This window comes from Panicum virgatum, chromosome 9K (assembly GCF_016808335.1).
Source record: "Panicum virgatum strain AP13 chromosome 9K, P.virgatum_v5, whole genome shotgun sequence".
In the NCBI taxonomy this organism is placed as follows: domain Eukaryota; kingdom Viridiplantae; phylum Streptophyta; class Magnoliopsida; order Poales; family Poaceae; genus Panicum; species Panicum virgatum.
This window is the reverse complement of record NC_053144.1, coordinates 31840878-31867596: the sequence shown is the minus strand read 5'-3', so window position 1 is coordinate 31867596 and position 26719 is coordinate 31840878. Positions and strand designations below refer to the sequence as shown.

General features: G+C 48.5%; 1 protein-coding gene across 1 annotated transcript; it reads right to left on the bottom strand.

Annotated features, from left to right (window-relative positions):
- Window positions 1-21174: 21174 nt before the first annotated feature.
- Window positions 21175-23795, bottom strand: LOC120648673 (endo-1,4-beta-xylanase 4-like). The gene is made up of 4 exons (XM_039925377.1): window positions 23732-23795; window positions 23556-23602; window positions 22849-23098; window positions 21175-22759 (listed from the first exon to the last, which is right to left on the bottom strand). Exons 1-4 carry the CDS (start codon window positions 23793-23795, stop codon window positions 21360-21362), a joined length of 1761 nt encoding a protein of 586 aa, XP_039781311.1. The 3' UTR covers window positions 21175-21359.
- Between the last annotated feature and the right edge of the window lie 2924 nt (window positions 23796-26719).

The following is a 26719-nucleotide window of genomic DNA, read 5'->3' as shown; positions in this document are numbered from 1 at the left end:
ACTCCCTCGTGTCGGCAGGAACTGAGCAGCAGTAGCGTAGCCAAGAGGAAAAAGTAGAGAAGAGGCAAGAGTGAGTACACAACTTGTACTCAACAAGTATAACACAAACTATGAGGCTCTAGGCTGGCTGACTCAACTGCATTAGCTTTTAAGTGTTGGCAAAATTTTATTAAAACTATTTACTACGAGTTGATGAATTACCATTAACCCAGTTACATAGTAATTAATCAGAATTAATTAATCTACTACTGAGAACCATACCAAAACCAAGCCACCAAGGTAACCCCGAGAAGCACCTCCCTCGTCGGAAGGAGATAACTTCACTAATCAAAAGGAGGATCTGGGCCGCTCATAACCGTGAGCACGGCTAGTATACCAGTTTTACACTCTGCAGAGGTTGCACATCTTTACCCACAAGTCGTGAGCTACGCCAGTTGTTCATCACACTTCCTTAGGTGAGATGGCCAGCGACTCACTACGAGGCCTTTAAAAAGAATCTCGTTGGTAAGGCGTAACCGCGAGAGTTAGGTCGGCGACGATGGGGCCCACCTCCGGGGGTACAAGCACAGGAGCGCAATCCAAGCACAGACCAAGCCGGAGGAGCAGGGACCATTGAAGCTTACTACTCTTGCCCCGCAGGTAAGTTACTCCAAACCAAAAAGATCTAGTTATTACGCCAAGTCTATCCCATTCTAGCCTTGTGGTAGCGCTGTTGTCCCAGGTTGTCGCTCTATGAACCGGTCCTTATGGAGAGTGGCCAACCAAGCACTAAGCACCGTGCTGGCCCCCTAAACCATGTTTCTACAAAAACCATCTTTTAACGAGACGTGAGCCACTCATCCACACAGAGGGCCACTCTCAGAATTAAGTTCAAGTAAACCATTAATCAAATTAATTAAAAAGGACCAGAGTGTGTTGTAGCGCAGCAACCTAGCACAACTAACCAAGATGCAACCCAAAGGATATATATAAAGGATATAAAGTGGCTAGGAAATCCTTAAAGGCATACAGTATTAAAATGCAGTATGAAATTGTATTTAAAGATGATAGGTTGTTCATGTTATACTTGCCTTCCTCGTACTGCTCCTGCTGCTGCTCAAACTGATCCGAAGACGGCTGCTCCGGGTACTGGTACTGGGGCTCCTCAACTGGATCAGCGTCTACTCACGAACACATGGCCAAAACAATGCACGAAAATAAGCATACAAACAAACATTAACAAAAACTAAGAAACAGTACATCAATACATAAAAACAGCGCACAAAACTACTCTAGAACTATTCTACGCGTTACAACGATCGCGTGGACATAAAGAACGCTAAAAACGGAGCTAAAACGCATTTTCTGGGCTAAAAACAAGGTTCAGGGGCTTATTTGTAAGAAAACTGAAGTTTCAGGGGCTTTTCTACAAAAACCAGGGGCTAAAACGTAATTACTGAAAAGATCCGAGGGCCAACGCGTAAAAAGACCCTAACTGGACGGCGGGTTCTATTTCTAAAGAGCTCAGGGGTTAAAACGTTAAAAACAGGACCTGAGTGGTATTATTTTTGAATAAAGGTGGACTGCGGGTTGATATCAAGAAAACCGAGGGGCTCTTTAACAAAAACGCCAGGCTGAAGGGGTACGCTTGAATCTGGGCGCTTGGATCTGGATCGGATGGCCAAGAACAGTTTGGATCTAGATCTAATCGTGACCGTCCATCCGAGATCGGGCGGCCAGGGGGTTTCGGGCGCGTGGGGGCGGCGGCGCCGTCGCCGGAGCTCTGCTCCGCGGCGGATGGTCGCCGGCGCAAACCGAATCCGATGCTCCCGGGCTCGATTCGGGTCGCGGTGAGGCTCTGGAGCACCGCTCCGGCACGGGTAGTGCACTAGGGTGCCTAGGGATGCGCTACATGGCTGGGGGCATGCCTACCGACGGTGAGGCGGCTCTGGGCGTGGCGGCATGCCGCCGGCGAGGCCCGTTCTGGCCTCGGAACGGGTTCGCGGCCTCTAATTCTAGCGCAAAGCAAACGGGAAGATGCAGGGGTCCTCACCGAGGGTTCAAACCGGCGGGACGAGGCGTGGCGGGGCTTCTCCGGAGACGATGGCGAGCGGCGGACGGCGCTGCGCACGGGACCAAGACGTGGCGGGGATGGCAGCGTGCACCTCCGGCCGCCTGGGCTGCACGAGTAGACGCGTGGTGGTCCTGCGAGGCCGGCAGAGGGGTCAGGGCGGGCCAAGGCCACCGGTGACGAGGGGAAACCAGGGCGGAGAGGCTCACCGGAGTTGAGCCCCGGGCGAAAACGGCGGCGGCTAGGGTTAGAGGGGGCACTGGTGGATGAGAGGGTGCATAGGGGGTCGGGGTTGGCTTATAGGGCGGCGGGGAAGGTTCTGGGCGTGCGTGCCCGTAATGGTCGCGGCGAAATCCCCGGCGAGGATCGCGGCGGAGCGTTGCGCGACGGGGCAGAGGAGGGGGATGACGGGGTGGGTCCACCGGTCAGCGGGCGAGGAGCGTGCGATGCGGGCCGGGCGCTGGCGAGCGGGGTGACGCGGGGGCGCGCTGACGTGCGGGCCCAGGCGGTGCGGGTGAGAGGGTGGGGCGCTGGGCCGCGCGTGGGGAGGCGCTGGGCAGGCCGGGGGGGGGGGGGGGGGGTGTTGGGTGGGCCACGGGCCGGACTGGGCCGAACAGGAGAAGGAAAAGGAGGAGAGGGCTGGGCTGGTTTCGGGATTGGGCTGGACTGAGGTTTGGGTTTCTATTTATCTGGTTCTCTTTTCTATTTCTAATTCAAACAAAGTTTGAATTCAAAAATAAATTCGAATTCAAACACACTCAAACAATTAAAACTATGCATCAGCATGAATGCAACAAAAATTTAAACCTATGATAAATTTTAATTACTTAAGGAACAAAAATTAGATTAAATGCCATCTAAACACAATAAACCTTAGAAAATTATCTAAAGCCAATTAATTTATTAATAAATTCTGAAATTTAAAATTAGGGTGTTACATACCCTACCCCCTTAAAGAAATCTCGTCCCGAGATTTAGCTGGGCTGGCTAGCAAAGAGATCTGGATATGTCTTCTTCAACTCATCTTCTCGCTCCCATGTAGCCTCAGCTTCACTGTGATGACTCCACTGAACTCTGCACATCTTGATGCGCTTGTTCCGAGTAACCCTCTCTGATGTTTCCAGAATCTTCACCGGATGCTCAGTATAAGTCAGATCCTCCTGGACATCGACTCCATCCAGGGGTGCCTGCTCCTCGGGTACTCGCAAACACCTCTTCAGCTGAGATATATGGAAGACATCATGAACTCCTGAGAGACTGAGAGGTAACTCCAGGCGATAAGCAACTTCGCCTTTCCGCTCTAGCACCTTGAATGGCCCCACATAACGAGGTGCTAACTTCCCTTTGACATTAAATCTGCGGATTCCTCTCATCGGAGACACCTTCAGATACACATAATCACCGACACTGAAAGTCAGGTCTCTCCGTTTGCCATCAGCATAGCTCTTCTGTCTGCTCTGTGCAATCCTCAGATTTTCTCGCACAGCCTGAACCATCTGCTCTGCATCATCTATGATCTCAGGGCCAAAGAGCTGCTTTTCACCAATCTGATCCCAATAGAGAGGAGTCCTGCACTTTCTGCCATACAATGCCTCAAAGGGAGACTTCTTTAGACTGGCCTGATAGCTGTTGTTATATGAGAACTCGGCAAATGACAGGCACTTATCCCAACTAGTACCATACTGAATAGCACAAGCTCTCAGCATATCCTCCAACACTTGGTTGGTTCTCTCTGTCTGCCCATCTGTCTGAGGGTGATAAGCCGTACTGAAACGCAGCTTCGTATCCAACGAATCATGGAGCTGCTCCCAGAAACGAGAAGTGAACTGAGACCCTCTGTCAGATATAATCTTCTTGGGCACACCATGCAAGCAGACAATCCGAGAGATGTACAACTCTGCAAGTCTAGCACCGGGGTAAGTAGTGTTCACTGGTATGAAGTGAACAACCTTCGTCAGACGATCCACTACTACCCAAATGGAGTTGTACCCTTTCTGAGTACGCGGCAATCCAACAATGAAGTCCATAGTGATTTCCTCCCATTTCCACTCTGGAATCTTCAAAGGCTGTAATAGACCTGCTGGCCTCTGATGCTCAGCCTTGACACGCTGACAGGTGTCACAAATAGCCACGTACTCTGCCACCGAACGCTTCATCCCATACCACCAGAAACGTTCCTTCAGATCATAATACATCTTAGTGCTGCCCGGATGAATAGAGTAAGCTGTATCATGGGCCTCACTCAGAATCAACTTCCGAAGATCATGCACATCAGGCACGCAGATCCGGTTCTTGTACCACAAGGTACCCTGATCATCCTCTCTGAAATGAGGAGCCTTGCCCTTCTTAAGCAACTCACGAATCTCCTGCAGCTTCTCATCATCTTTCTGATGCTGCCGGATCTCTGCCTCTAGAGTCGGTACTGCCTCAAATGCTGCACTGGAGGTATGATGCAAGAAGCCCAGACTCAACTGCTCGAACTCCTCGCATAACTCTGGAGGCATCTGGAAAGCAACGGCCATGTTGACATAACTCCTTCTGCTCAAAGCATCTGCTACAACATTGGCCTTGCCCGGATGATAGTGAATCTCCAGATCATAGTCCTTGACCAACTCTAGCCATCTTCTCTGCCGCATGTTCAGCTCATTCTGCGTGAAAATGTACTTGAGGCTCTTGTGATCAGTGTAGATATCACACCGCTGCCCATACAAGTAATGCCTCCAAATCTTCAGAGCATGCACAACTGCGGCTAACTCAAGATCATGGGTAGGATAATTCAGCTCATGCCGGCGTAACTGCCGTGAAGCATAAGCTATCACTCTGCCCTCCTGCATCAGAACACACCCAAGACCATCCTTCGAAGCATCACAATATACCGTGAACCTCTTCGTCTGGTCTGGCAGAGTCAGGACTGGCGCCGTAGTCAACCTTTTCTTCAGCTCATCAAAGGCCATCTGACGCTCATCAGTCCATACAAAAGCCACATTCTTCTCTAGCAAAGAAGTCAAAGGCTTCGCGATCTTGGAGAAATTCTCGATGAACCTCCGATAATATCCTGCTAAGCCCAAGAAAGACCTGACTTCCTTCACTGTCTGCGGTGTCTCCCACTCGAGCACATCTTTCACCTTGCTCGGATCAACAGCAATGCCTCCCTGAGAGATAACATGACCGAGGAATGGAACCTCGTCAATCCAGAACTCGCACTTGCTGAACTTGGCATACAGCTGATGCTCTCTCAATCTCTGCAATACGAGTCTCAGATGCTCCTCATGCTCTTCTTCTGTCTTGGAGAAGATCAGAATATCATCAATGAAAATCACCACGAAGACATCCAGATAGTCCATGAAAACCATGTTCATCAGGTGCATGAAGAAAGCCGGGGCATTAGTCAGGCCAAAGGACATGACTGTATACTCATATAGCCCGTACTTGCAGGTGAATGCCGTCTTCGGAATATCCCCAGGACGGATCCTCAGCTGAAAATATCCCGAACGAAGATCAATCTTCGAGAATATACGAGCACCTCGAAGCAAATCGAAGAGATCCTCAATACGGGGCAGTGGATGCTTGTTCTTGATAGTGACTGCATTCAGCTCCCGATAATCCACACACATCCTCTTCGAGCCATCCTTCTTATCTACCAGCAACAATGGAAAAGCCCAAGGAGAGAAGCTGCGACGGATATAGCCCTTGGCTAGCAACTCATCAATAGTTTTCTTGACCTCTTCATGCTCTATAGGTGCCATACGGTAGGGCCGCTTTGCAATAGGAGCTGTGCCAGGCAAGAGATCAATACAAAACTCAATGGCGCGTTCAGGCGGCATACCTGGCAGATCATCCGGAAAGACATCCGGGAATTCAGACACCACGCGAATACCGTCCGTGGGTCTAGCCTCCATCTGATGAAGAAATCCAGAAGGCTCTACTGCACTGATAACAACCTCTTGGCCACTGGAAGCTGATAGCAAGACTGTCCTCTGAGCACAATCTATCCGGACTCCCCATTTGGCCAGAGTCTCCATTCCCAGAATGACATCAATGCCCTTGGTGTCTAGCACCATCAGATCAGTACAGAATTCTACTCCCCTCAAAGAAACACTGACTCTCGGGCAGTAAGTGTGAGACCTCAACTGTCCTCCCGGTGAAGATACTAACAGGCACCTCTTTAATGTGCTAGTATGAATACCATGATGCTCGACAAAAGACTGAGTAATGAAGGAATGCGTAGCACCAGTATCAAAAAGCACTGTAGCTGGATATGAATTAACCATGAACGTACCAATGACCACGTTGGGAGCCTCGGCCGCTGACTCGGCCGTCACGTGGTTCACCCTGCCCTGTGCTGGCGCCCTGGGCTGAGCTGGGCGCCCCTGCTGTCCCGCCTGCGCCTTCCGGGGGCAAGCGTTGGCGTAGTGCCCCGGCTGGCCGCAGTGAAAGCAGGTGCGAGGAGGTCCCTGAGCCTGCTGTCCGGTAGGAGCTGCCGGACGTGGAGCCTGCGGTGCCGGTGGAGCTGGTGGAGCACGAGCCGGAGGTGCTGGTAACCTCGGGCCCTGACCTGCCTGCTGCTGTCGAGGCGGGTACTGCTGCGGTGGCCTCTGCTGGTACTGCTGAGGAGGCCGGTACTGAGGCTGGTACTGCTGGGGCTGCTGGAGTCGAGGACGAGTGTTGCTGCCGGAAGCAACGGGGACAACCTTCCTCTTCTTGTCCTCCATCTCCAAGTGCTTACGCTCAGTGTTGAGCGCACTGTCAACCAGATGGTTGAAGTCGTCGAAGCGGAGGTTGAGCAGCGCGTACTGGAGGTAGTCCTCAAGACCCTCCATGAAGTGCTCCTGCTTCTTGCGGTCATCCGCAACCTCGGCAGGGGCGTAGCGTGCCAGCTGAAGAAAGCGATCACGATACTCCGTGACCGACATAGTCCCCTGAATTCACAAAGACAGATGGATATCGGAAGATTAACTCAAGATTCATAAGGATAGAACAAGGGGCATTAGCTCAAAAGAAACCGCTGAATGATTATATTTAAGATTACCTGCTTCAGTGCAAGGAACTCCTTCTGCTTCATCTTCATAACGCCCGCGGGGACGTTGTGGCTGCGAAAGCGCTCCCTGAACTGGAGCCAAGTGAGAGACTCGCGGTCATGGACCGGGTGGGACTCCCACCAGTCCAAAACTGCCCCTCGCAGCTGTCCTGCTGCGTACAAGACGCGCTCACGATCATCGCACTGGGCGATGTCCAGCTGACGCTCCACTGCACGGAGCCAGTCGTCAGCCTGAAGAGGGTCGGACGTGTGAGAAAACGTCGGCGGGTGACCCCTCAGGAACTCAGCACGCCTGTCGCGAGGCTGCGGCGGTGGAGGAGGCGGAGGCTGAGTGTGAGCGTGCTGAAGAGCCTGAACCGTGTTGTTCAGGGTAGCCATCATCTGCATCTGGAGCTGGAAGTACTGCTCCGGAGTCAAAGGCGGCGGCATCGGGATCCCAGTACCCTGGTTGTTCTGACCCTGCTGCTGGCCAGAACCTGAACCGGTGCTCCTGGTGTTCACCATCTGATTTGAACAAAAGATTTCACGAGTAAGGATATTGCAGGAATAAACTCGGATGGATATGATAACTCTTTGCGGAAAAAGACTCAGCCATGATAAAGTAGACAGGATAGATTTGACTGTTTCACCCCCCCAACGATCTAACTCATTTTATTAATTAGTTAACTTTAACATCTGAGTGATTTTCTTTAAGCAAATTTGAACTACTAAGCTATGCAATCAGTCAAAAATCCAAATCAAACATGTAGCATAATAACAAGCAGACAATTTTCACAACTTAGCCGAGTTTAGCAAAAGACTCGACTAACACAACGCGTCGCAGAACGTGCTATCGTGTTATTATAAAAAGGTCACCTAGCTAACTCATGGTGGTCAGATGACTGATTCAGGCCAAATTCTACGAAACTATTCTCCAGAGAGAGAAATCAAGGCAAGACGGGTAAAAAGCCATAGAAGTCAAGGGGTATAATAGTAAAATAGTTTCAGCAGTCAAGGATTGGAGAGAAAGAGTCCTAAAACTCGACCAGTTCTATCTAGGCTTCGTCCTACAGTCGAACCTGGCTCTGATACCACTCTGTAACACCCGGTTTATAAAAGAACATAAACCGAGCAATCATATACGTGCCAGGATCAAGTCACACGTATATACAACAGAATGAACAGTATATCATAGCACATATCACGTAAAAAGACATAATAAAGCGAATACGAATGTTATTTATTACAATAATGACAAAATGTCTGATACAGCGGAAGCGTAGTACAAAATACGATAAAAGCTCTCCGAAGCTGAAGCAGGGCGCCACAGGGACGTCGACTGGGAGACGAAGCACCTAGAAGTCCTCGTAGTCCTGGTAGCGCTGGACGAACTCCCTCGTGTCGGCAGGAACTGAGCAGCAGTAGCGTAGCCAAGAGGAAAAAGTAGAGAAGAGGCAAGAGTGAGTACACAACTTGTACTCAACAAGTATAACACAAACTATGAGGCTCTAGGCTGGCTGACTCAACTGCATTAGCTTTTAAGTGTTGGCAAAATTTTATTAAAACTATTTACTACGAGTTGATGAATTACCATTAACCCAATTACATAGTAATTAATCAGAATTAATTAATCTACTACTGAGAACCATACCAAAACCAAGCCACCAAGGTAACCCCGAGAAGCACCTCCCTCGTCGGAAGGAGATAACTTCACTAATCAAAAGGAGGATCTGGGCCGCTCATAACCGTGAGCACGGCTAGTATACCAGTTTTACACTCTGCAGAGGTTGCACATCTTTACCCACAAGTCGTGAGCTACGCCAGTTGTTCATCACACTTCCTTAGGTGAGATGGCCAGCGACTCACTACGAGGCCTTTAAAAAGAATCTCGTTGGTAAGGCGTAACCGCGAGAGTTAGGTCGGCGACGATGGGGCCCACCTCCTGGGGTACAAGCACAGGAGCGCAATCCAAGCACAGACCAAGCCGGAGGAGCAGGGACCATTGAAGCTTACTACTCTTGCCCCGCAGGTAAGTTACTCCAAACCAAAAAGATCTAGTTATTACGCCAAGTCTATCCCATTCTAGCCTTGTGGTAGCGCTGTTGTCCCAGGTTGTCGCTCTATGAACCGGTCCTTATGGAGAGTGGCCAACCAAGCACTAAGCACCGTGCTGGCCCCCTAAACCATGTTTCTACAAAAACCATCTTTTAACGAGACGTGAGCCACTCATCCACACAGAGGGCCACTCTCAGAATTAAGTTCAAGTAAACCATTAATCAAATTAATTAAAAAGGACCAGAGTGTGTTGTAGCGCAGCAACCTAGCACAACTAACCAAGATGCAACCCAAAGGATATATATAAAGGATATAAAGTGGCTAGGAAATCCTTAAAGGCATACAGTATTAAAATGCAGTATGAAATTGTATTTAAAGATGATAGGTTGTTCATGTTATACTTGCCTTCCTCGTACTGCTCCTGCTGCTGCTCAAACTGATTCGAAGACGGCTGCTCCGGGTACTGGTACTGGGGCTCCTCAACTGGATCAGCGTCTACTCACGAACACATGGCCAAAACAATGCACGAAAATAAGCATACAAACAAACATTAACAAAAACTAAGAAACAGTACATCAATACATAAAAACAGCGCACAAAACTACTCTAGAACTATTCTACGCGTTACAACGATCGCGTGGACATAAAGAACGCTAAAAACGGAGCTAAAACGCATTTTCTGGGCTAAAAACAAGGTTCAGGGGCTTATTTGTAAGAAAACTGAAGTTTCAGGGGCTTTTCTACAAAAACCAGGGGCTAAAACGTAATTACTGAAAAGATCCGAGGGCCAACGCGTAAAAAGACCCTAACTGGACGGCGGGTTCTATTTCTAAAGAGCTCAGGGGTTAAAACGTTAAAAACAGGACCTGAGTGGTATTATTTTTGAATAAAGGTGGACTGCGGGTTGATATCAAGAAAACCGAGGGGCTCTTTAACAAAAACGCCAGGCTGAAGGGGTACGCTTGAATCTGGGCGCTTGGATCTGGATCGGATGGCCAAGAACAGTTTGGATCTAGATCTAATCGTGACCGTCCATCCGAGATCGGGCGGCCAGGGGGTTTCGGGCGCGTGGGGGCGGCGGCGCCGTCGCCGGAGCTCTGCTCCGCGGCGGATGGTCGCCGGCGCAAACCGAATCCGATGCTCCCGGGCTCGATTCGGGTCGCGGTGAGGCTCTGGAGCACCGCTCCGGCACGGGTAGTGCACTAGGGTGCCTAGGGATGCGCTACATGGCTGGGGGCATGCCTACCGACGGTGAGGCGGCTCTGGGCGTGGCGGCATGCCGCCGGCGAGGCCCGTTCTGGCCTCGGAACGGGTTCGCGGCCTCTAATTCTAGCGCAAAGCAAACGGGAAGATGCAGGGGTCCTCACCGAGGGTTCAAACCGGCGGGACGAGGCGTGGCGGGGCTTCTCCGGAGACGATGGCGAGCGGCGGACGGCGCTGCGCACGGGACCAAGACGTGGCGGGGATGGCAGCGTGCACCTCCGGCCGCCTGGGCTGCACGAGTAGACGCGTGGTGGTCCTGCGAGGCCGGCAGAGGGGTCAGGGCGGGCCAAGGCCACCGGTGACGAGGGGAAACCAGGGCGGAGAGGCTCACCGGAGTTGAGCCCCGGGCGAAAACGGCGGCGGCTAGGGTTAGAGGGGGCACTGGTGGATGAGAGGGTGCATAGGGGGTCGGGGTTGGCTTATAGGGCGGCGGGGAAGGTTCTGGGCGTGCGTGCCCGTAATGGTCGCGGCGAAATCCCCGGCGAGGATCGCGGCGGAGCGTTGCGCGACGGGGCAGAGGAGGGGGATGACGGGGTGGGTCCACCGGTCAGCGGGCGAGGAGCGTGCGATGCGGGCCGGGCGCTGGCGAGCGGGGTGACGCGGGGGCGCGCTGACGTGCGGGCCCAGGCGGTGCGGGTGAGAGGGTGGGGCGCTGGGCCGCGCGTGGGGAGGCGCTGGGCAGGCCGGGGGGGGGTGTTGGGTGGGCCACGGGCCGGACTGGGCCGAACAGGAGAAGGAAAAGGAGGAGAGGGCTGGGCTGGTTTCGGGATTGGGCTGGACTGAGGTTTGGGTTTCTATTTATCTGGTTCTCTTTTCTATTTCTAATTCAAACAAAGTTTGAATTCAAAAATAAATTCGAATTCAAACACACTCAAACAATTAAAACTATGCATCAGCATGAATGCAACAAAAATTTAAACCTATGATAAATTTTAATTACTTAAGGAACAAAAATTAGATTAAATGCCATCTAAACACAATAAACCTTAGAAAATTATCTAAAGCCAATTAATTTATTAATAAATTCTGAAATTTAAAATTAGGGTGTTACATGATTTTTGTGAAGGGAATGTTGCCGATTTGAAAGAATCCAAAAGATGCATAGGATCAGGGTCTGCCGATTGGGTACAGCCGATGGGCTAGAAGAATATTCCATGAAGATGCTGATCCACATGGTGATGGGCCGATGAAGAGTTGCCGATGAATCAGAAAAGGAAAAGGAAATCTGAGTTCTTCGAAGATTTGGATGATTCGGTTGTAATTTTTAGTATAGTTTATTTTTAGAAAATCTTAATCTTTTTAGTCAAGTAATGTGTTTGCCGTAATCAGTTAGGACTTGTTAGCGTACACTATATATATCAGTTGTACGAGACCGGAAAAAGTTGATACACCTCCAATACAACATACCCTTTACAATTTCCTTGCACTTTACTTTTCTTGGCAGCGACTTCGCTATTTTCTTTTCGGCGATTTTTTTCAAGTTGATCAAGGACATCTCACATTCGAGCGACTTAATTTGCTTGTGAGTTTTCGTTTTACCGAGTAAATTTGAGCTTTAGCTACCAAACGTATCGCTGTGGTTAGCTACCGGGCGTATCGTTGTGGCTTCATTCAAATCTATTCAAAAGTTATCGAGTTTATCTAGGCTATGATCTCTGGCATATCGTTGTTTTCTTGTCTAGATTTATTCACAATTTATCGATATCGGCTAGATTTGTAGGTTTTTCCTATATTTTTTGTCATTTTCACATCTATCCGCTTAGAAACATATTAGATCAGCTTTAGAATCTGTAATAACACCATGTTATCATAAAAGCCGGTTTAGATTTTGTTTCGAGCTTGTAACGAACATGGCTCCATTTATGCCATTTTGAGTGATTTTAATGATCATATGACAACGCAATCAATTGGACTAATGGTTTTGTTGAGTGAACATTTTTAGATCCCAGGGATGAAGTAAAAAGGTCATACAAAGCAAAACATGAAGAAAGAACTCAAAGAAATGCTGAATTGGATGAGTTCTACTGAAATCAGTAGCACCGGAAGAACCGATGCCGTAAGCATCGGTGCATCCGATGGTTGTCAGAAGTTCCGACGCCCTGGCATCGGTGCAAGTCTGAGCACCAAATGGAGATCAAGCGAAGACCAAGTCAAGATAGCCAGGTCACCGGTTGAACCGATGGCGTCAAGCTAGGTATCGGTGCAATCAACGTACTATGTTCCAGAGACGATGTCAAGTACCCAGGAGCCAAGTCTTCAGCACCGGTTTAACCGGCGGTGCATCGGACCGACCCATCGGTGCAATGACATCAGCAGAAGAGAGAGGTCCAATGGCTAGTCCAGAGGCTGTGAGTGACCGATTTAACTGACGCCCAATCATCGGTTAAACCGATGGGTCTACAACGTGTCAGAAAATCCAACGGCTAGTCCAGTTGCTTGTGAGTGACTAGTTGAACCGACGCTACCCAATGCAGAGGCATCGGTTCAACCAGTGGTTTGCTATTTTCTGCTGACCGTTGGAGCAACGGCTACAAGACTTGGTGGCCTATATATACGCCTCAACCCGGCCATTTGAAGATTGCTGGAGTCCCAAGACATCACACCCACATCCAAGAACACCTCCAAGCCATCCAAGAGCATATAGATCAAATCCTTAGTCCTTAGCACAAGCTTTGTGAGTGTTAGTGCTAGGTTAGCTCTTGAGTGAGTGATCAAGCAAGGTTTAGATCCTTGTGCTGTGGTTCTAGAGTGAACCAAAATTGTATCTTGGTGCGCCGGCCATCCTTGGTGCTTTGGTGGCTCGCCGGCAAGTCTACGACCCTCCGGCTTGGTGTGGAGCGGCGTCGACAACTTTGTGCGGGGACGGAGACCCCTCCTTCGTGGGCAATCTGTCTTAGTGAACATTGGGATCAAGGTGACCGTAATTATGTTCACGGAAGAGTCTTGATTGCCGAGAAGCGATATTCTTTGCGAGTGCTTCAACAACGTGGACGTAGGGGCGCCTTTGTGGCAATCTGAACTACGGGATAAATCCTCGTGTCGAGAGTTTGCTTCCTCTCATCCCTCCTTTAAGCTTCCGCATTTCATATTGCAATCTTTGTGCCTCTACTTTCATAGAGTAGTTTCTTGATAGGATTGGCTATAGGTTGCTAGACTCTTTTGGGATGAGGGTTTCACGCTAAGGTGAACCGTGGTTGCACATCTAGATAGCTTGATCTAGTTTAAGTTTTGTGCAAACTAGTTGGAGCCATAGGTTAAGGTTTTAATAGAGCCTAATTCACCCCCTCCACCTCTTAGGCTAGAGCACCCGACTGCTTTCAATTGGTATCAGAGCCGGGACTCACTTCTCTCACAAAGAAAGCCAATTCCATTGGCAAATTTGTGTTTACCGGCTCATTAGATCGGTAGGCTTTACCACCTAGTGAGTTAGCTCTTAGGGATAAAGGATGGATCCTTTTAGACCCGCTCCATGGTTCGACGGCATGGGCTTCCAACGATGGAAGATTTTAATGCAAGCCCATCTCCAAACAACGGGGTTGAATGTTTGGAGAGTTGTGAGTGAAGGTGTAAAAAATAATGGTCAATTAGAGAAGCAACATGATGTCACCGCTAAATGCATAATCTTGTCTTCTCTTAGTGATAATGTGTTCAATCATGTTTATTCTTGTGGAAATGCTAAAGAGCTATGGAAGACTATTATTGAGAACCATGAGGGCACGGAGGATGTTGCCAATGAAAGATATCATGTTCTCATTGATAAGCTTAATAGCTTTAGGCAACTTGATGATGAAAATACCGAATATATATACTCACGATTGAATACTCTAGTGAATGAGATTAATTCCTTAGGTGTGAAGCAAATTGAAGATGTGGAACTCATTCGCAAGATCCTTCACTTACTCCGAAGGCCGGACTATGATTTGGTGACCACAATTCTATATGAGAAAGAGCTCAACACATTGACACCAAATCAAGTCCTCAACAAGGTGATCGCCCATGAGCTACGCAATGACATCAAGACAAAGGCGCCATCTTCTTCACCAACACATAGCGCACTTGCATGAAGCAAATCAAGAAGTTGAAGAAGATGGCCATCAAAGGTAGCTCAAGTGATGAGGAAGAGGAGGATGCAAGAAGCTCCTCAAGTGATGATAAAGAGCCAATGAACCCCAATCTCTACAAGCAAGTAAAGAAGATGAACAAATGCTTGAAGAACATCAACTCAATGGGGTATATGGTCTTTCTCAAAAATGGGCCTCACCATCAACTTATGAAGGTTGAGAAGAAGTTCAAGAAGAACAAGCAAAAGAAGGAGAAGAAGCCCAAGCATGAAGCATATGCCATATTTGGTGAATTGGTAAACGGTGGTGAAGAATCAAGTGCAAGTTCAAGTGATGAATCAAGCAAGAAATTCACCACCCGCATGGGATCATCATCCAACACTTGTTTTATGGTAAAAGGTATGGATAGCGATGTAAGTGATGATGACTCCGACTCTCCTTCAATTGATGAACTTCTTGACTTAGTTCATGAGCACCAAAAAGTCATTAAAAATAATCAAAGGAAATAAAAAACTTTAATTCTCTTAATGATCTAAATGCTTCTCTTGCTACAAATTATGAAAATTTATTGTGCAAATTTAAATTGCTTAGCAAGGAGCATGAAGAGCTTAAATTAAAATTTGAGAGCGTTAATGATATTAATGACTCTTTAGAAATGAAGCAAACTATCCCTTGTGCAATTCCAATTTCTAGGGTAGATGCTTCAACTTCTTGCATTGACTTAATTGATGAATCTTGCTCTAACCCTTGCAATGAGAAATTCTATGAGAATGTTGTTGTAGAATCATGTGATGATCTTATTGCCAAGAAGAATGATGAGCTCAAGCAAGAAGTGGAAAGGCTCATGAAGGACTTGTATAGATTGAAGGGCAAAGGCATAGAGAGCAATGTCCAACCTTCTCAAGATAACCGTGAAGACATGGTGAAGAAGCTTGAGAAGGGGTCCACCGTGGCTTGCTCAAAGTGCCATAAAGAAGGCCACAAGTCCAACAAGTGTCCTCAACCAAGGAAGAAGCTTCCGGATGAGAAGAATAAGAAGAAGCTCACAATTAAGAGTTCTCTCATCTACACCAAGCCCAACCGGAGGAACAAAAGCAATAGCACCTCCTATGTGATCAAAAAGAAGACCAATGGCAAGGTGATTGCTCACAAGGTTGGGAAGAAGGAAAGGAGTTGGAATCACTCCATTTGGGTGCCTAAGGACATCATCACCAATATGAAGGGCCCTCAAATGGTGTGGGTTCCAAAGGAGACTTGAAGCCCGAGAATGGCTTCGGGGGATTTGGAGGCTTAGCTTACAAGTTGAAGTAAAGATTCAAGTCAAAACAAGCTAAGTTCACAACTTGAACATTTGTTGCCCAAGTCCCCCATAAAATAATGGTAGCTAGATTTCAATTCAAGCATCATGTAGCTCCATTGCTCTTGCTAGGATGTTTGCATGTTTTGCATCTCCTAGTGTTATATATGGTAGGTTGCTTGTGTCATGATTCTAACACATGAGTAACCTACATGGTTTGATAAGTGCGTAGAAAGCTACACAAGGTTACCCTTCATGGTACATGGACTTCATAAGGTATGTATTTTATTTGTGTACCATGAACACAAGCTATAGGATAAACTACCCAATTGGGCCAAAATCAATGTGCATACATTTGCTTGGTGATTCAAACACTAAATGCACACATTTTGGGGGAGTTCATCTTATGGGTTGTGATTTTGAGACTAACATGTTTGCAAGTTTATCTTTTGTAGTCTCACGATGGAGTTAACACTCTAAGATAATGTTATTCACAATCAATGTGAACAAACAATTCTATAAGAGTGATTAGATAAAATAATGTGCTTTCATGCATATTGAACCATGCTCTATTGAACTTAAATGCTCATATCTAAGTTCATAGGCTATGTGCTCATACTTTGCTTAACCTTGGTGTACCAAGTGCTCATCTTTTAAAGACTTCAATTGTTGCAAGTCACTTTCAAATTGGTACATGCAAGGTAAACAAAGAAACCCCCGGAGGTATGCAAGGTTCTAATTTCATTCAATTGGTATCTTTGTCAAATCTTTATTTTTATAGAGCTACCTCCAAGCATGATATGATCTAAGCCTTCTTGATGAAACATCTAGTTGTGCACTTGATTTTCACACTATTATTTTGTGTACACACTTGTGGAAAGCTTAGCTCATGTCATGCGAGTTTTGTGATTTTGTGATCCACCGTAGTGAAATTTTCAATTGGTATCTTCATTGATATCATACATTTGGATCATAAGTCATGGAACTAACTCCCTAGGCTACTAATCTTCTGTTGAGCTATATTGTTTTGCAAGACCTTTTAGGTGCAAGACTTTTTAGGTGACTTGATTCCAAAGGGGGAGAATTGTGCATCAAAGCAAGGTATTTTTCCAAGGAGGAGAGGTATATTCCAAAGGGGGAAAATGCCAAGTGAATCAAGTCAACTCATGAGGAAGTAGCAAGATAGGGGGAGGAACAAAGGGGGAATCAAGGTTTTAGGGAGAGGCCAAACCGTCATTGGATGGTGGTAAGAATCCAAGCGAGTGTAAGTGGTTCAATTTGACAAATTTTGCAAATTTAATGCTTGCTTTGATTGTGTTGTCATCAATCACCAAAAAGAGGGAGATTGCAACGAAAATGGCACCATTTATGCCATTTCAAGTGATTTTGGTGATCGTATGACAACGCAATCAATAGGACTAATGGTTTTGTTGAGCGAACATTTTTAGATCCCAGGGATGAAGTACAAAGGCCATACAAAGCAAAATACGAAGAAAGAACTCAAAGAAACGCTGAATTGGATGAGTTCTACTGAAATCAGTAGCACCGGAAGAACCGATGCCTTAAGTATCGGTGCATCCGATGGTTGTCGGAAGTTCCGACGCCCTGGCATCGGTGCAAGTCTGAGCACCAAATGGAGATCAAGCGAAGACCAAGTCAAGATAGCCAGGTTATTGGTTGAACCGACGGCGTCAGGCTAGGCATCGGTGCAATCAATGTACTATGTTCCAGAGACGATGTCAAGTGCCTAGGAGCCAAGTCTTCAACACCGGGTTAACCGGTGATGCATCGGAGCAACCCATCAGTGCAATGATGTCAGCAGAAGAGAGAGGTCCAACGGCTAGTCTAGAGGCTGTGAGTGACTGATTTAACCGATGCCCGATCATCGGTTAAACCGATGGGTCTGCAGCGTGTCAGAAAATCCAACGGCTAGTCTAGTTGCTTGTGAGTGACCGGTTGAACCGACACTACCCAATGCAGAGGCATCGGTTCAACCGGTGGTTTGCTATTTTCTGCTGACCGTTGGGGCAACGGCTACAAGACTTGGTGGCCTATATATATGCCTCAACCCGGCCATTTGAAGATTGCTGGAGTCCCAAGACATCACACACACATCCAAGAACATCTCCAAGCCATCCAAGAGCATAGAGATCAAATCTTTAGTCCTTAGCACAAGCTTTGTGAGTGTTAGTGCTAGGTTAGCTCTTGAGTGAGTGATCAAGCAAGGTTTAGATCCTTGTGCTATGGTTCTAGAGTGAACCAAAATTGTATTTTGGTGCACCGGCCATCCTTGGAGCTTTGGTGGCTCGCCGGCAAGTCTACGACCCTCCGGCTTGGTGTGGAGCGGCGTCGACAACTTTGTGCGGCGACGGAGACCCCTCCTTCATGGGCAATCTCTCTTAGTGAAGATCGGGATCAAGGTGGCCGTGATTGTATTCACGGAAAAGACTTGATTGCTGGGAAGCGATACTCTTCGTGAGTGATTCAACAACGTGAACGTAGGGGCGCCTTTATGGCAATCCGAACCACGAGATAAATCCTCGTGTCGAGAGTTCGCTTCCTCTCATCCATCCTTTAAGCTTCCGCATTTCATATTGCAATCTTTGTGCCTCTACTTTCATAGAGTAGTTTCTTGATAGGATTGGCTATAGGTTGCTAAACTCTTTTGGGATGAGGGTTTCACACTAAGGTGAACCGTAGTTGCACATCTAGATAGTTTGATCTAGTTTAAGTTTTGTGCAAACTAGTTGGAGCCATAGGTTAAGGTTTTAATAGAGCCTAATTCACCCCCTCCCACTCTTAGGCTAGACCACCCGACCTCTTTCAGAGCTACATCATCTAAGTTACACATTCGTAGCTTAGATTTTATTATACACGTACAATCGGCTCCTACTAGCTGATTTTATCATTTTCCGCATCAGCCGATTCTGCTGACGCACTCGTTTACTATGCACCCACATTAATTATCCTTTTGTGGCTTTCTGTATTGATAGAGCCTGCCGATACGTCTGTGTGAGAGATATTCGGAATCCCAGCCGATACGCTCTCGAATTTAATCTTGTTTTATCCCTTGTCAATTATAGGTCAAATTGACTGGCACGCTTGGTCGACTTTTCGGAGCTTGGCGAACACTTGCCCTCGGATTCTAGTGTGTTGATTTTTGTGTCAACAGATGGAGACGCTGCAAGGAGATGGACTACCTAGAGCTATCAATGGTGTAACGAACAGGGCACCATTTATGCCATTTCGAGTGATTTTGGTGATCGTATGACAACACAATCAATGGGACTAATGGTTTTGTTAAGTGAATATTTCTAGATCCCAGGGATGAAGTAAAAAGGTCATGCAAAGAAAAACACGAAGAAAGAACTCAAAGAAACGCTGAATTGGACGAGTTCTACTGAAATCAGTAGCACCGGAAGAACCGATGCCTAGGCATCGGTGAATCCAATGGTTGTCAGAAGATCCAACGGCCTAGCTTTGGTGCAAGACTGAGCGCCTCTGGAGATCAAGTGAAGAAAGAATGAAGCACCGGTTGAACCGATGGCATCAAGAGAAGCGTCGGTGCATTCAACATACCATGTTCTAGAGACATTGTCAAGCGTGCAGCAGCCAAACCTTCAGCACCGGATGAACCGGTGGTGCGTCGGAGCAAGGCGCCGGTGCAATGACGTCAGGAAGAGCAACGGCTATCTGCAGATCAAGTGTCACCGGAAGAACCGACGCCTAAGCATCGGATCATCTGATGGTCCCTGAAGTTGATGCAGCAGTGTCAGAGAGGCCAACGGCTACTTCAGAGCGCAGAGTGACCAGAAGAACTGATGCCCTATGCACCGGAAGTTCCGATGCCTACGCAGAAAACTGGCCAACGGCTAGTAACGGCTCTCTTGAGTTGGTGGCCTATATATACGCCTCACCCCGGCCATTTTGAGCTTGCTGGAGTCCCAAGACATCTCATACACACCCAAGAACACCTCCAAGCCATACAAGAGCTCATTGATCATATCCTTAGGTTTTAGCACTAGCTTTGTAAAGTGTAAGTGCTAGATTAGCTTTTGAGTGAGTGAACAAGCAAGATTGAGATCCTTGTGGCTGGTTCTAGAGTGAACCACACTTGTATTATGGTACGCCGGCCCCTTGGAGCAATTGGTGGCTCGCCGGCAAGTCAACGACCCTCCAGCTTGGTGTGGAGCGGCGTCGACGACATTGTGCGGGGGACGGAGACCCCTCCTTCATGGGCAATCTCCCTTAGTGAAGATTGGGATCAAGGTGACCGTGATTGTGTTCACGGAAGAGACTTGATTGCCGGGAAGCGATACTCTTCCTGAGTGCTTCAACAATGTGGATGTAGGGGTGCCTTTGTGGCAAACCGAACAACGGGATATATCCTCGTGTCGAGAGTTCGCTTTATCTCATCCCTCTCCTTTAGCTTCCGCATTTCATATTGCAACTTGTGTGCCTTTACTTTCTTAGTGTAGTATCTTGCTAGGATTGGCTATAGATTGCAAAACTCTTTTGGGATGAGGGTTTCACACTAAGGTGAACCGTAATTGCACATCTAGATAGTTTGTTTTAGTTTAAGTTTTGTGCAAACTAGTTGGAGCCATAGGTTAAGGATTTTAGAGTGCCTAATTCACCCCCTCCCCCTCTTAGGCTAGAGCACCCGATCGCTTTCAAATGGAAGATACTTGAAAAAATTCTACCCCAGCATGTGGCAAGATGCATGAAGAAAAGATGACCGATTTATGAAGATCGTCCTTAGCAGTATTTTTTAGGCCCTAGTGATGTTTTACATGAATTCTGTTCTTTGCTTTTTAGCCTGTAAACTCACTAAAAAGCAGGGGGGCATATGTTGACAGCCAAATTTGCACCTGCCAAGGCCGACCGGTCGGGTCGGCCGGTCTGGTCTGTACAGTCCGAATCGAGTTAGGGTTTTTGTAAAAATTCCTTTTGTAATCATACTTGTGAAGGGGTACGTCTTCCCCGGCCTACAAATATAAAGGCTAAGGCCGATTGAGGTTAATCCCAATCGATTCAACAAATCATACCTCACTTTTATTCTCTAAACCCTAGCTTTTCCAACCCAATCTTCTGTTCTTCGCTCGTCTCTACGGCGTTCGATGATGTTCTGAGTGGTCTGCCGACCTCAGAGCAATCCTAGCTCCATTAGCTCCGACGGGGTCCCTCCTAAGCTCTTGGTTCTAGATTTTCGCCGTCTTCCTAGAGCACCGGTCTGACCGGTTCGCTATACCGGTCTGACCGGTTGGCGTAGGGACACTGCTGGTGTTGATCGTTTTGACGATCTTGCTGCACGTTCTAGTGCATTCGAGTGTGTGACCAGATTTTGCGTCAACAGACGTGTGCAAAATGGCCTTTGCCATGTGGCAAAGTAGCTGAATAGCCTAGTTACTATATACTACGATACAATAGATTTTTGTTGTGGCATAAGATATTTTACCAACGATAAATCAAAATGCCGAGCGAACACTCCTATTTTGGAGGATCTCCATTGAACCATTCTCTGGTCAATCTCAGATCTTCGCGTCCAATTATTTACAAAGAGGCAAAAAAAGAGAGAAAAGAATCACTAAATGTCGTCACAGGACGTCGAAATTCCTACACTCTGACGGTGATCGTGTGTTCCGACGCAGAGGAAGCAGCATCAACCGTCATGGTGTGGATGGTGGCGCCCTTGACGGACGGGTGTGTCACGGTGAAGTTGAACTCGCCGTGCGGGAGGTTAAGCTCAACGATGCCGTTCTCATCTGTGGTGGCGGCCTTGTTATGCGTCTTCCACTCGGCGATGAGCTTGTCGACGACGTTGCCCACGGGGAGGTTCTTGAAGTTGTTGTCCGTCAAGCACATCACGTAGCATCCATTGGCGTGCCACGCCGCCCACATGATCATGCCATTCACGCTCGGGTGGCCGTACCCTTCCCTGAGCACCTGCTCCAGGAACTTCACCTGGTTCGGGCCCTTGACGACGTCCACCTCGGTGAGCCACATGGGCAGCTTCAGCTTGGCGAGCGTGTCCAGCGCGCTCCTCATGTAAGGGAAGTTGGGCGTGGAGAAGTGGCTCTCCAGGCCGACGCCGAGCTTGAGCCCGCCGTTCCCGGGGTAGCTGCGGATCTGGGTCATCTTGGCCACGTACTTGCTGGGCACCGGGTTCGGGTCCCCGGGCTGCTCCAGCGTGTTGAACTCGTTCATGAAGAGGATGGCGCTGTGGTCGATCTGCCCGACCTGGCTGTAGATCTGCGCTGACGCGGTGGGGCCAAACTTGCCCTCGAAGAAGTTGAAGTGGAGGTTCTCATTGACGACGTCCCAGTGGATCACCTTGCCGGCGTAGCGCGACACGACAGACTTGAGCCGCTTCTGCATGGCGGCCTTGAGCTGGTCCGTATTCATGGGCCTCACCCACCGGATTTGGGAGTTCTGGTCGTCCCAGAACACGTTGTGCCCGCGCACCCTGATGCCGTATTTGTTGGCGAGCTTGAGCATGGCGTCCGGGATGCGGTAGTCCTCCTGGTTCTGGTTCCACTCGGTGCTGTACCACTTCATCTCGTTCTCGAAGGTGGCCACTGTGAAGCGCGACGTAAACCACTTCTCGTAGGCGGGGAGGTTGAGGATCTCCTTGGTCATCGTGTTGCCGAACGGGAAGCCGGCCCGGAGGAGCTCGATGATCACGGTGGCGTTCGCCATGGGCTTGTCGTCTTGGGCGCCCTTGGCCACCAACCGGATGGTGCTCCTCCTCGTCGCGTTGGCGGAGCGGCGAGCGTGGGCGTCCCACTCGTCGAAGCTGAATGGCTGCAGCGAGACGCTGTCCACCCAGATGTCCACAGGGGCGTCGCTCTCAAAGAAGATCTCTCCGTGTCCGGAAGAGTAGGCGGTCATGCCTCCCTTGAGCATGCTCCAGCAGCCGGATTGCGCGACGACGGAGCCTGCGATGATGCGCTCTCCGTTGGGCCCCTTGACCACTGCCTTCACGTGGGCCGAGCCGGCGGGCACCTGTAGCCATGCTGCGCACAAGATGCGTGCACTCGGATCAGGAAGACGATGAGCAACTAATCACGTACGCATGCACGCGCGCAGCCAGGTATGCACGTACCGGACAGCGAGTAGTGGGTGTCGCGCTGCATCCGGACCCTCTGGTAGACACTGTGGGACGGCAGAACATTGCCGCTGCTGGACAGTGTACCGCCTGCGCCATGCACCACGGCGAATTTGTTGCCAGACGGCGAGCTGCGCACGCCGGCCTTGATGTTCCGGTGCGTTGACCAGCCCATCAGGCCGCTGTTGAACCCGCCGTTCTGGATGATGCCGCCGTTGTACAGGGGCTTCATCGGGTCGCCAAGGCACTGCAATTGCAATGTGGGGGGCGAAAGAAGAACAAGCTATTATATGTTCATTTGATAATTTCCACAGGAGTACTCTGAAGGCCATTCCTCTAGTAGAGATCTAGGAACTTAATAAAGACATAACGCATGTCACACTTGAATTTATTTACTTCCCTGAGATTAATTGGATCTATTCAATGGGCTGATTTGCATTGTTAAGTATTCCAATGAATTGAACTTCGAACTGTGATCTATTAACAGAACGTATATTCAACTGATAATTAACAACAACCATTTAGTATGTTTCAGATTGTCTAATATAATGCAGAAGTTTCTCACAAAAGAGAGTTAACACTGTCTCCGATTTTTTCTAGCCAGTAGTATTCAAAAGATGATCTGTATATCCTGCCACAAGGCACGTATTGACAGTTTTCTTATTCTTGGAGTAGATGACTAGTTTTAAGGGAGGGGGAGTTGCCTCGATGCTTGCTGTATGATCATATTCAACGGAGTGGACCATGCATCCTGCATCAAAGAGACAAACATGCATCTACTGCGTTACTCGTGGACACCATATGAGCAAATGAATAATGTGACACTATTTGGATCCGATTTTCTCTCAGATCTGCAACAAAATGAGTTAGATCAACGAACCTTGGAGGAAAGCAACGCATAAAAATAGAGAAAGCACTACCAGCTTCTCCCTCTGAACCTTCATTTTGAGTCTCCGCCCTGACACAGTTACTGGACAGAGGCGAACATGAGTATATATATAGGCACAAAAACAGGGTTGGCGCTTGGCAGAGAGTGGTGTGGCTATTACTTTGAATCGGTAGTGTTGTACTCCCCGGAAGAAGAGGTAACGTGTGGACGCAAATAACCTCAGGTTATTTATAGGCTACTGTTGTGTATCAAACACCGACGAGATTCCCACCCAAATATGTATGACTGTCACTTAGTTATACTATACAAATCCACATGTAAGGAAGGTGATCCGAGGATACAGCACACATGCAAGTTCTGCATACCAAGAAAAATAAATCCGGATGCTACCTATATGCTACAATGGGCATGTTTCGATAATGACTACCCTAACTAGAGTAAAGCCAAAATTTGGTCATAACAAATTCAGGGCATGATGATCAAACTTTTGGTAGCACTAGACATGTTTGGATGGTGACCAAGCCAAATTTCTAAAACATTGTATAAATATTGTACACTGTGAGTTTGACGTGTAGGTTTCACATGTTATTATTTTTTTCTTTATTGTTGTTTTGTAGATAAATTTCAAGGAGTTCAATGGTAAAACAAATCATAGAGGGGAATTGGTGTTCTTATCCAACTCTGGACGCTAATTGTGATTTTACCCTCACTTTCATCAACTTTGTGATATACCCCTATTTTTTTGAAAATGAAGGCTTAGTTTGTCTCTCTTTTTAACTCTGTTAATAGGGACCTCAAATAAATGAAACAAAAGAAGAAAACCCCTTCATAACAGTTTGAAATGACAGTAATACCCCTTATCCATTGGCACCCCAACACAATAATCTTGTTTACCCCCTCCACAGCCCTCTCCCAAGCCCCTCCTCTCTCCCCTTTTCTTCTCTCCCGATTTAACAGGCGGCAGCAACGCCAAGTAGGGGCGGCGGTGTAGGCTAGGGCATCGGTGCTAGCCTTGTCGTGGGCTCGCGATCCGGCCTGGGGTATTCTGGACGAGTGAGGCTAACGTCTAGCATGCCTTAGAGGTCCATCTGCCATAGTTGGTTGATGTTTGGTGAAGGCATGCTACAGGGCGACACGGTGTGGGCGCGCCCGCCAACAGCGGCGACCCCTCCAATGAGCACCTGTACTATGATGCTGCCAGCGTGGTCGTCAGGCGCAGCAAGGTGGCCGGACGGGGCCATCACTACTACAAAAAAATGATTTACCGGAACCTTTTTTAAACAGCTTCAAGGCGGGCAGGAATTCAACTGCCTCGATTAATGGTTATTTCTTATTAACCGAGACGGTTAAAGAAACTATCTCGTAAAAATGCTTAACCGAGACCGTCACCATTAAAATGACTGCCTCTGTTAATACTCCTGCTTTTGAAGGTGGGCCACTTTTTCTCGCCTCTATTAATAAATCGAGGCCAAAAGAAGCCCATATGAGTAGGGTTACTGAGAAGAGTATATAACTGAACCAAACCCTAACCCACCCACCTCCCCACCCCCTCTACCAGCCGCACCTCCCTCCCTCCAATCACTCTCTGCCTCCCTCCCTCCCCTCCCGCGGGTCTCTTTCTCCCTCTCCCTCCCTTCCTCCCTCCCACCCTCCCTTGCTTCCCTCCCCTCCCCTCCCCTCTTGCGGGCTGCGGCGGGCAGCGGCACTGCACGGACGGCTGCCCGGGGCCGCGATGAGCGAGCGGCGCACGGGCGGCTATGGGAGGGGAGCGGTGAGTGCGGGGCCATAGAGAGCGCGTGGCCGCAGTGGGTGAGCGGTGCACACGCGGCCCCAGCAGGGGAACGGTGGGCGAGCGCGGGGCCGCGACAGTCGCACTGCTGGGGAGGGCGAGCAGCAACGCTCGACTCGCGGCGACTGCGACGAACTGCAGCATTGGCGAGGCGCTCCCCCTCCACGGGCTGGATCCGGTGCCGTCGACAACGTGTCCGGCGAGCAGGGGCTTGATCCGGCCTCCCCCGGTGCTGGCACGAGCTGAGGCGCTGAGGCACAGCAGCGGCGGCCTCCCCCGTGGATAGACTCGGAGGGCATGTGGATGGTCTAGGTGGGCATATTCACGGGCTTTCTATTTTTTGTTTTTTCTATTCTATAACTGAGGCGGGTAGGTAACCACCTCGGAAAATAGGTCATTTACCATGACCTTCGGTCCGAGGTGGTTGCGAAAAATACTTCAGTTAATAGTTTTTGCCTGCCTCAATTAATAGTTATTGTAGTAGTGATAGTGTGCAAAGGCCATGGTGGCAGGCACCCACGAAGTTCTGCATGGACAGGTTGGTGACGAGGTCTTCCCCCATGGCTGGCGATTCGCGCCTTGGGGTCGCTAGTGCTAATAGCGGCCTCCGCCTACTCTCTTCCTCTGTCTTCTTCCGCCACTATCTGATCGGCGGCCTCATGATCCCTCCGCACTGCAAGACGGCATCCCACAACAATTAGTTTTGCACCAAATCCATAAACCCCACCATCAATTCCCCTGTAGATTCCACCTCAAATCTTCACCCAACCTCCTCAACCGACCAAATCCATGACCCACAGCCCTAGGCTATTCTCCTACGACTTCGATAATATCAAGCTCCACTCCCATGGTAACACTACAATGACGGGTCCACGAGGTTCATTCCACAATGTGTATTGCTGCTTATTCTTGCTTGTTTCTGTCTTTGCTTGTTTCTTATGCAATAGTTAGTTTTATACAAATAGTTGTTCATTTGCAGCAGTAATAACTATGTTTAGGTGTACTAGTGCTATCTAGTATTCAATGATTATTCTTAGGCAGCAACACATGGGCGATGTTCTTCTAGTAGTGTACTGCAGAGCCTAATGATTGTTTGAATTGCGTTGTCTTTGCTGCAAAAATCCACCGGAGTGGTTTGCGGTCACTAGAGAAATAGTGAGATATTTTCTTTTAATTTCGCTTGTGACCCT

What these genes read in the sequence shown, in the direction of transcription:
- LOC120648673 (XM_039925377.1), bottom strand. Translation starts at nt 23,795, where the DNA reads ATGAAGGTTCAGAGGGAGAAGCTGGTAGTGCTTTCTCTATTTTTATGC. An exon ending in ATGCGTTGCTTTCCTCCAAG is followed by an intron (nt 23,603 to 23,731) that starts GTTCGTTGATCT and finishes TCTTTGATGCAG; the next exon opens with GATGCATGGTCCACTCCGTT. An exon ending in CACCCACTACTCGCTGTCCG is followed by an intron (nt 22,760 to 22,848) that starts GTACGTGCATAC and finishes TCTTGTGCGCAG; the next exon opens with CATGGCTACAGGTGCCCGCC.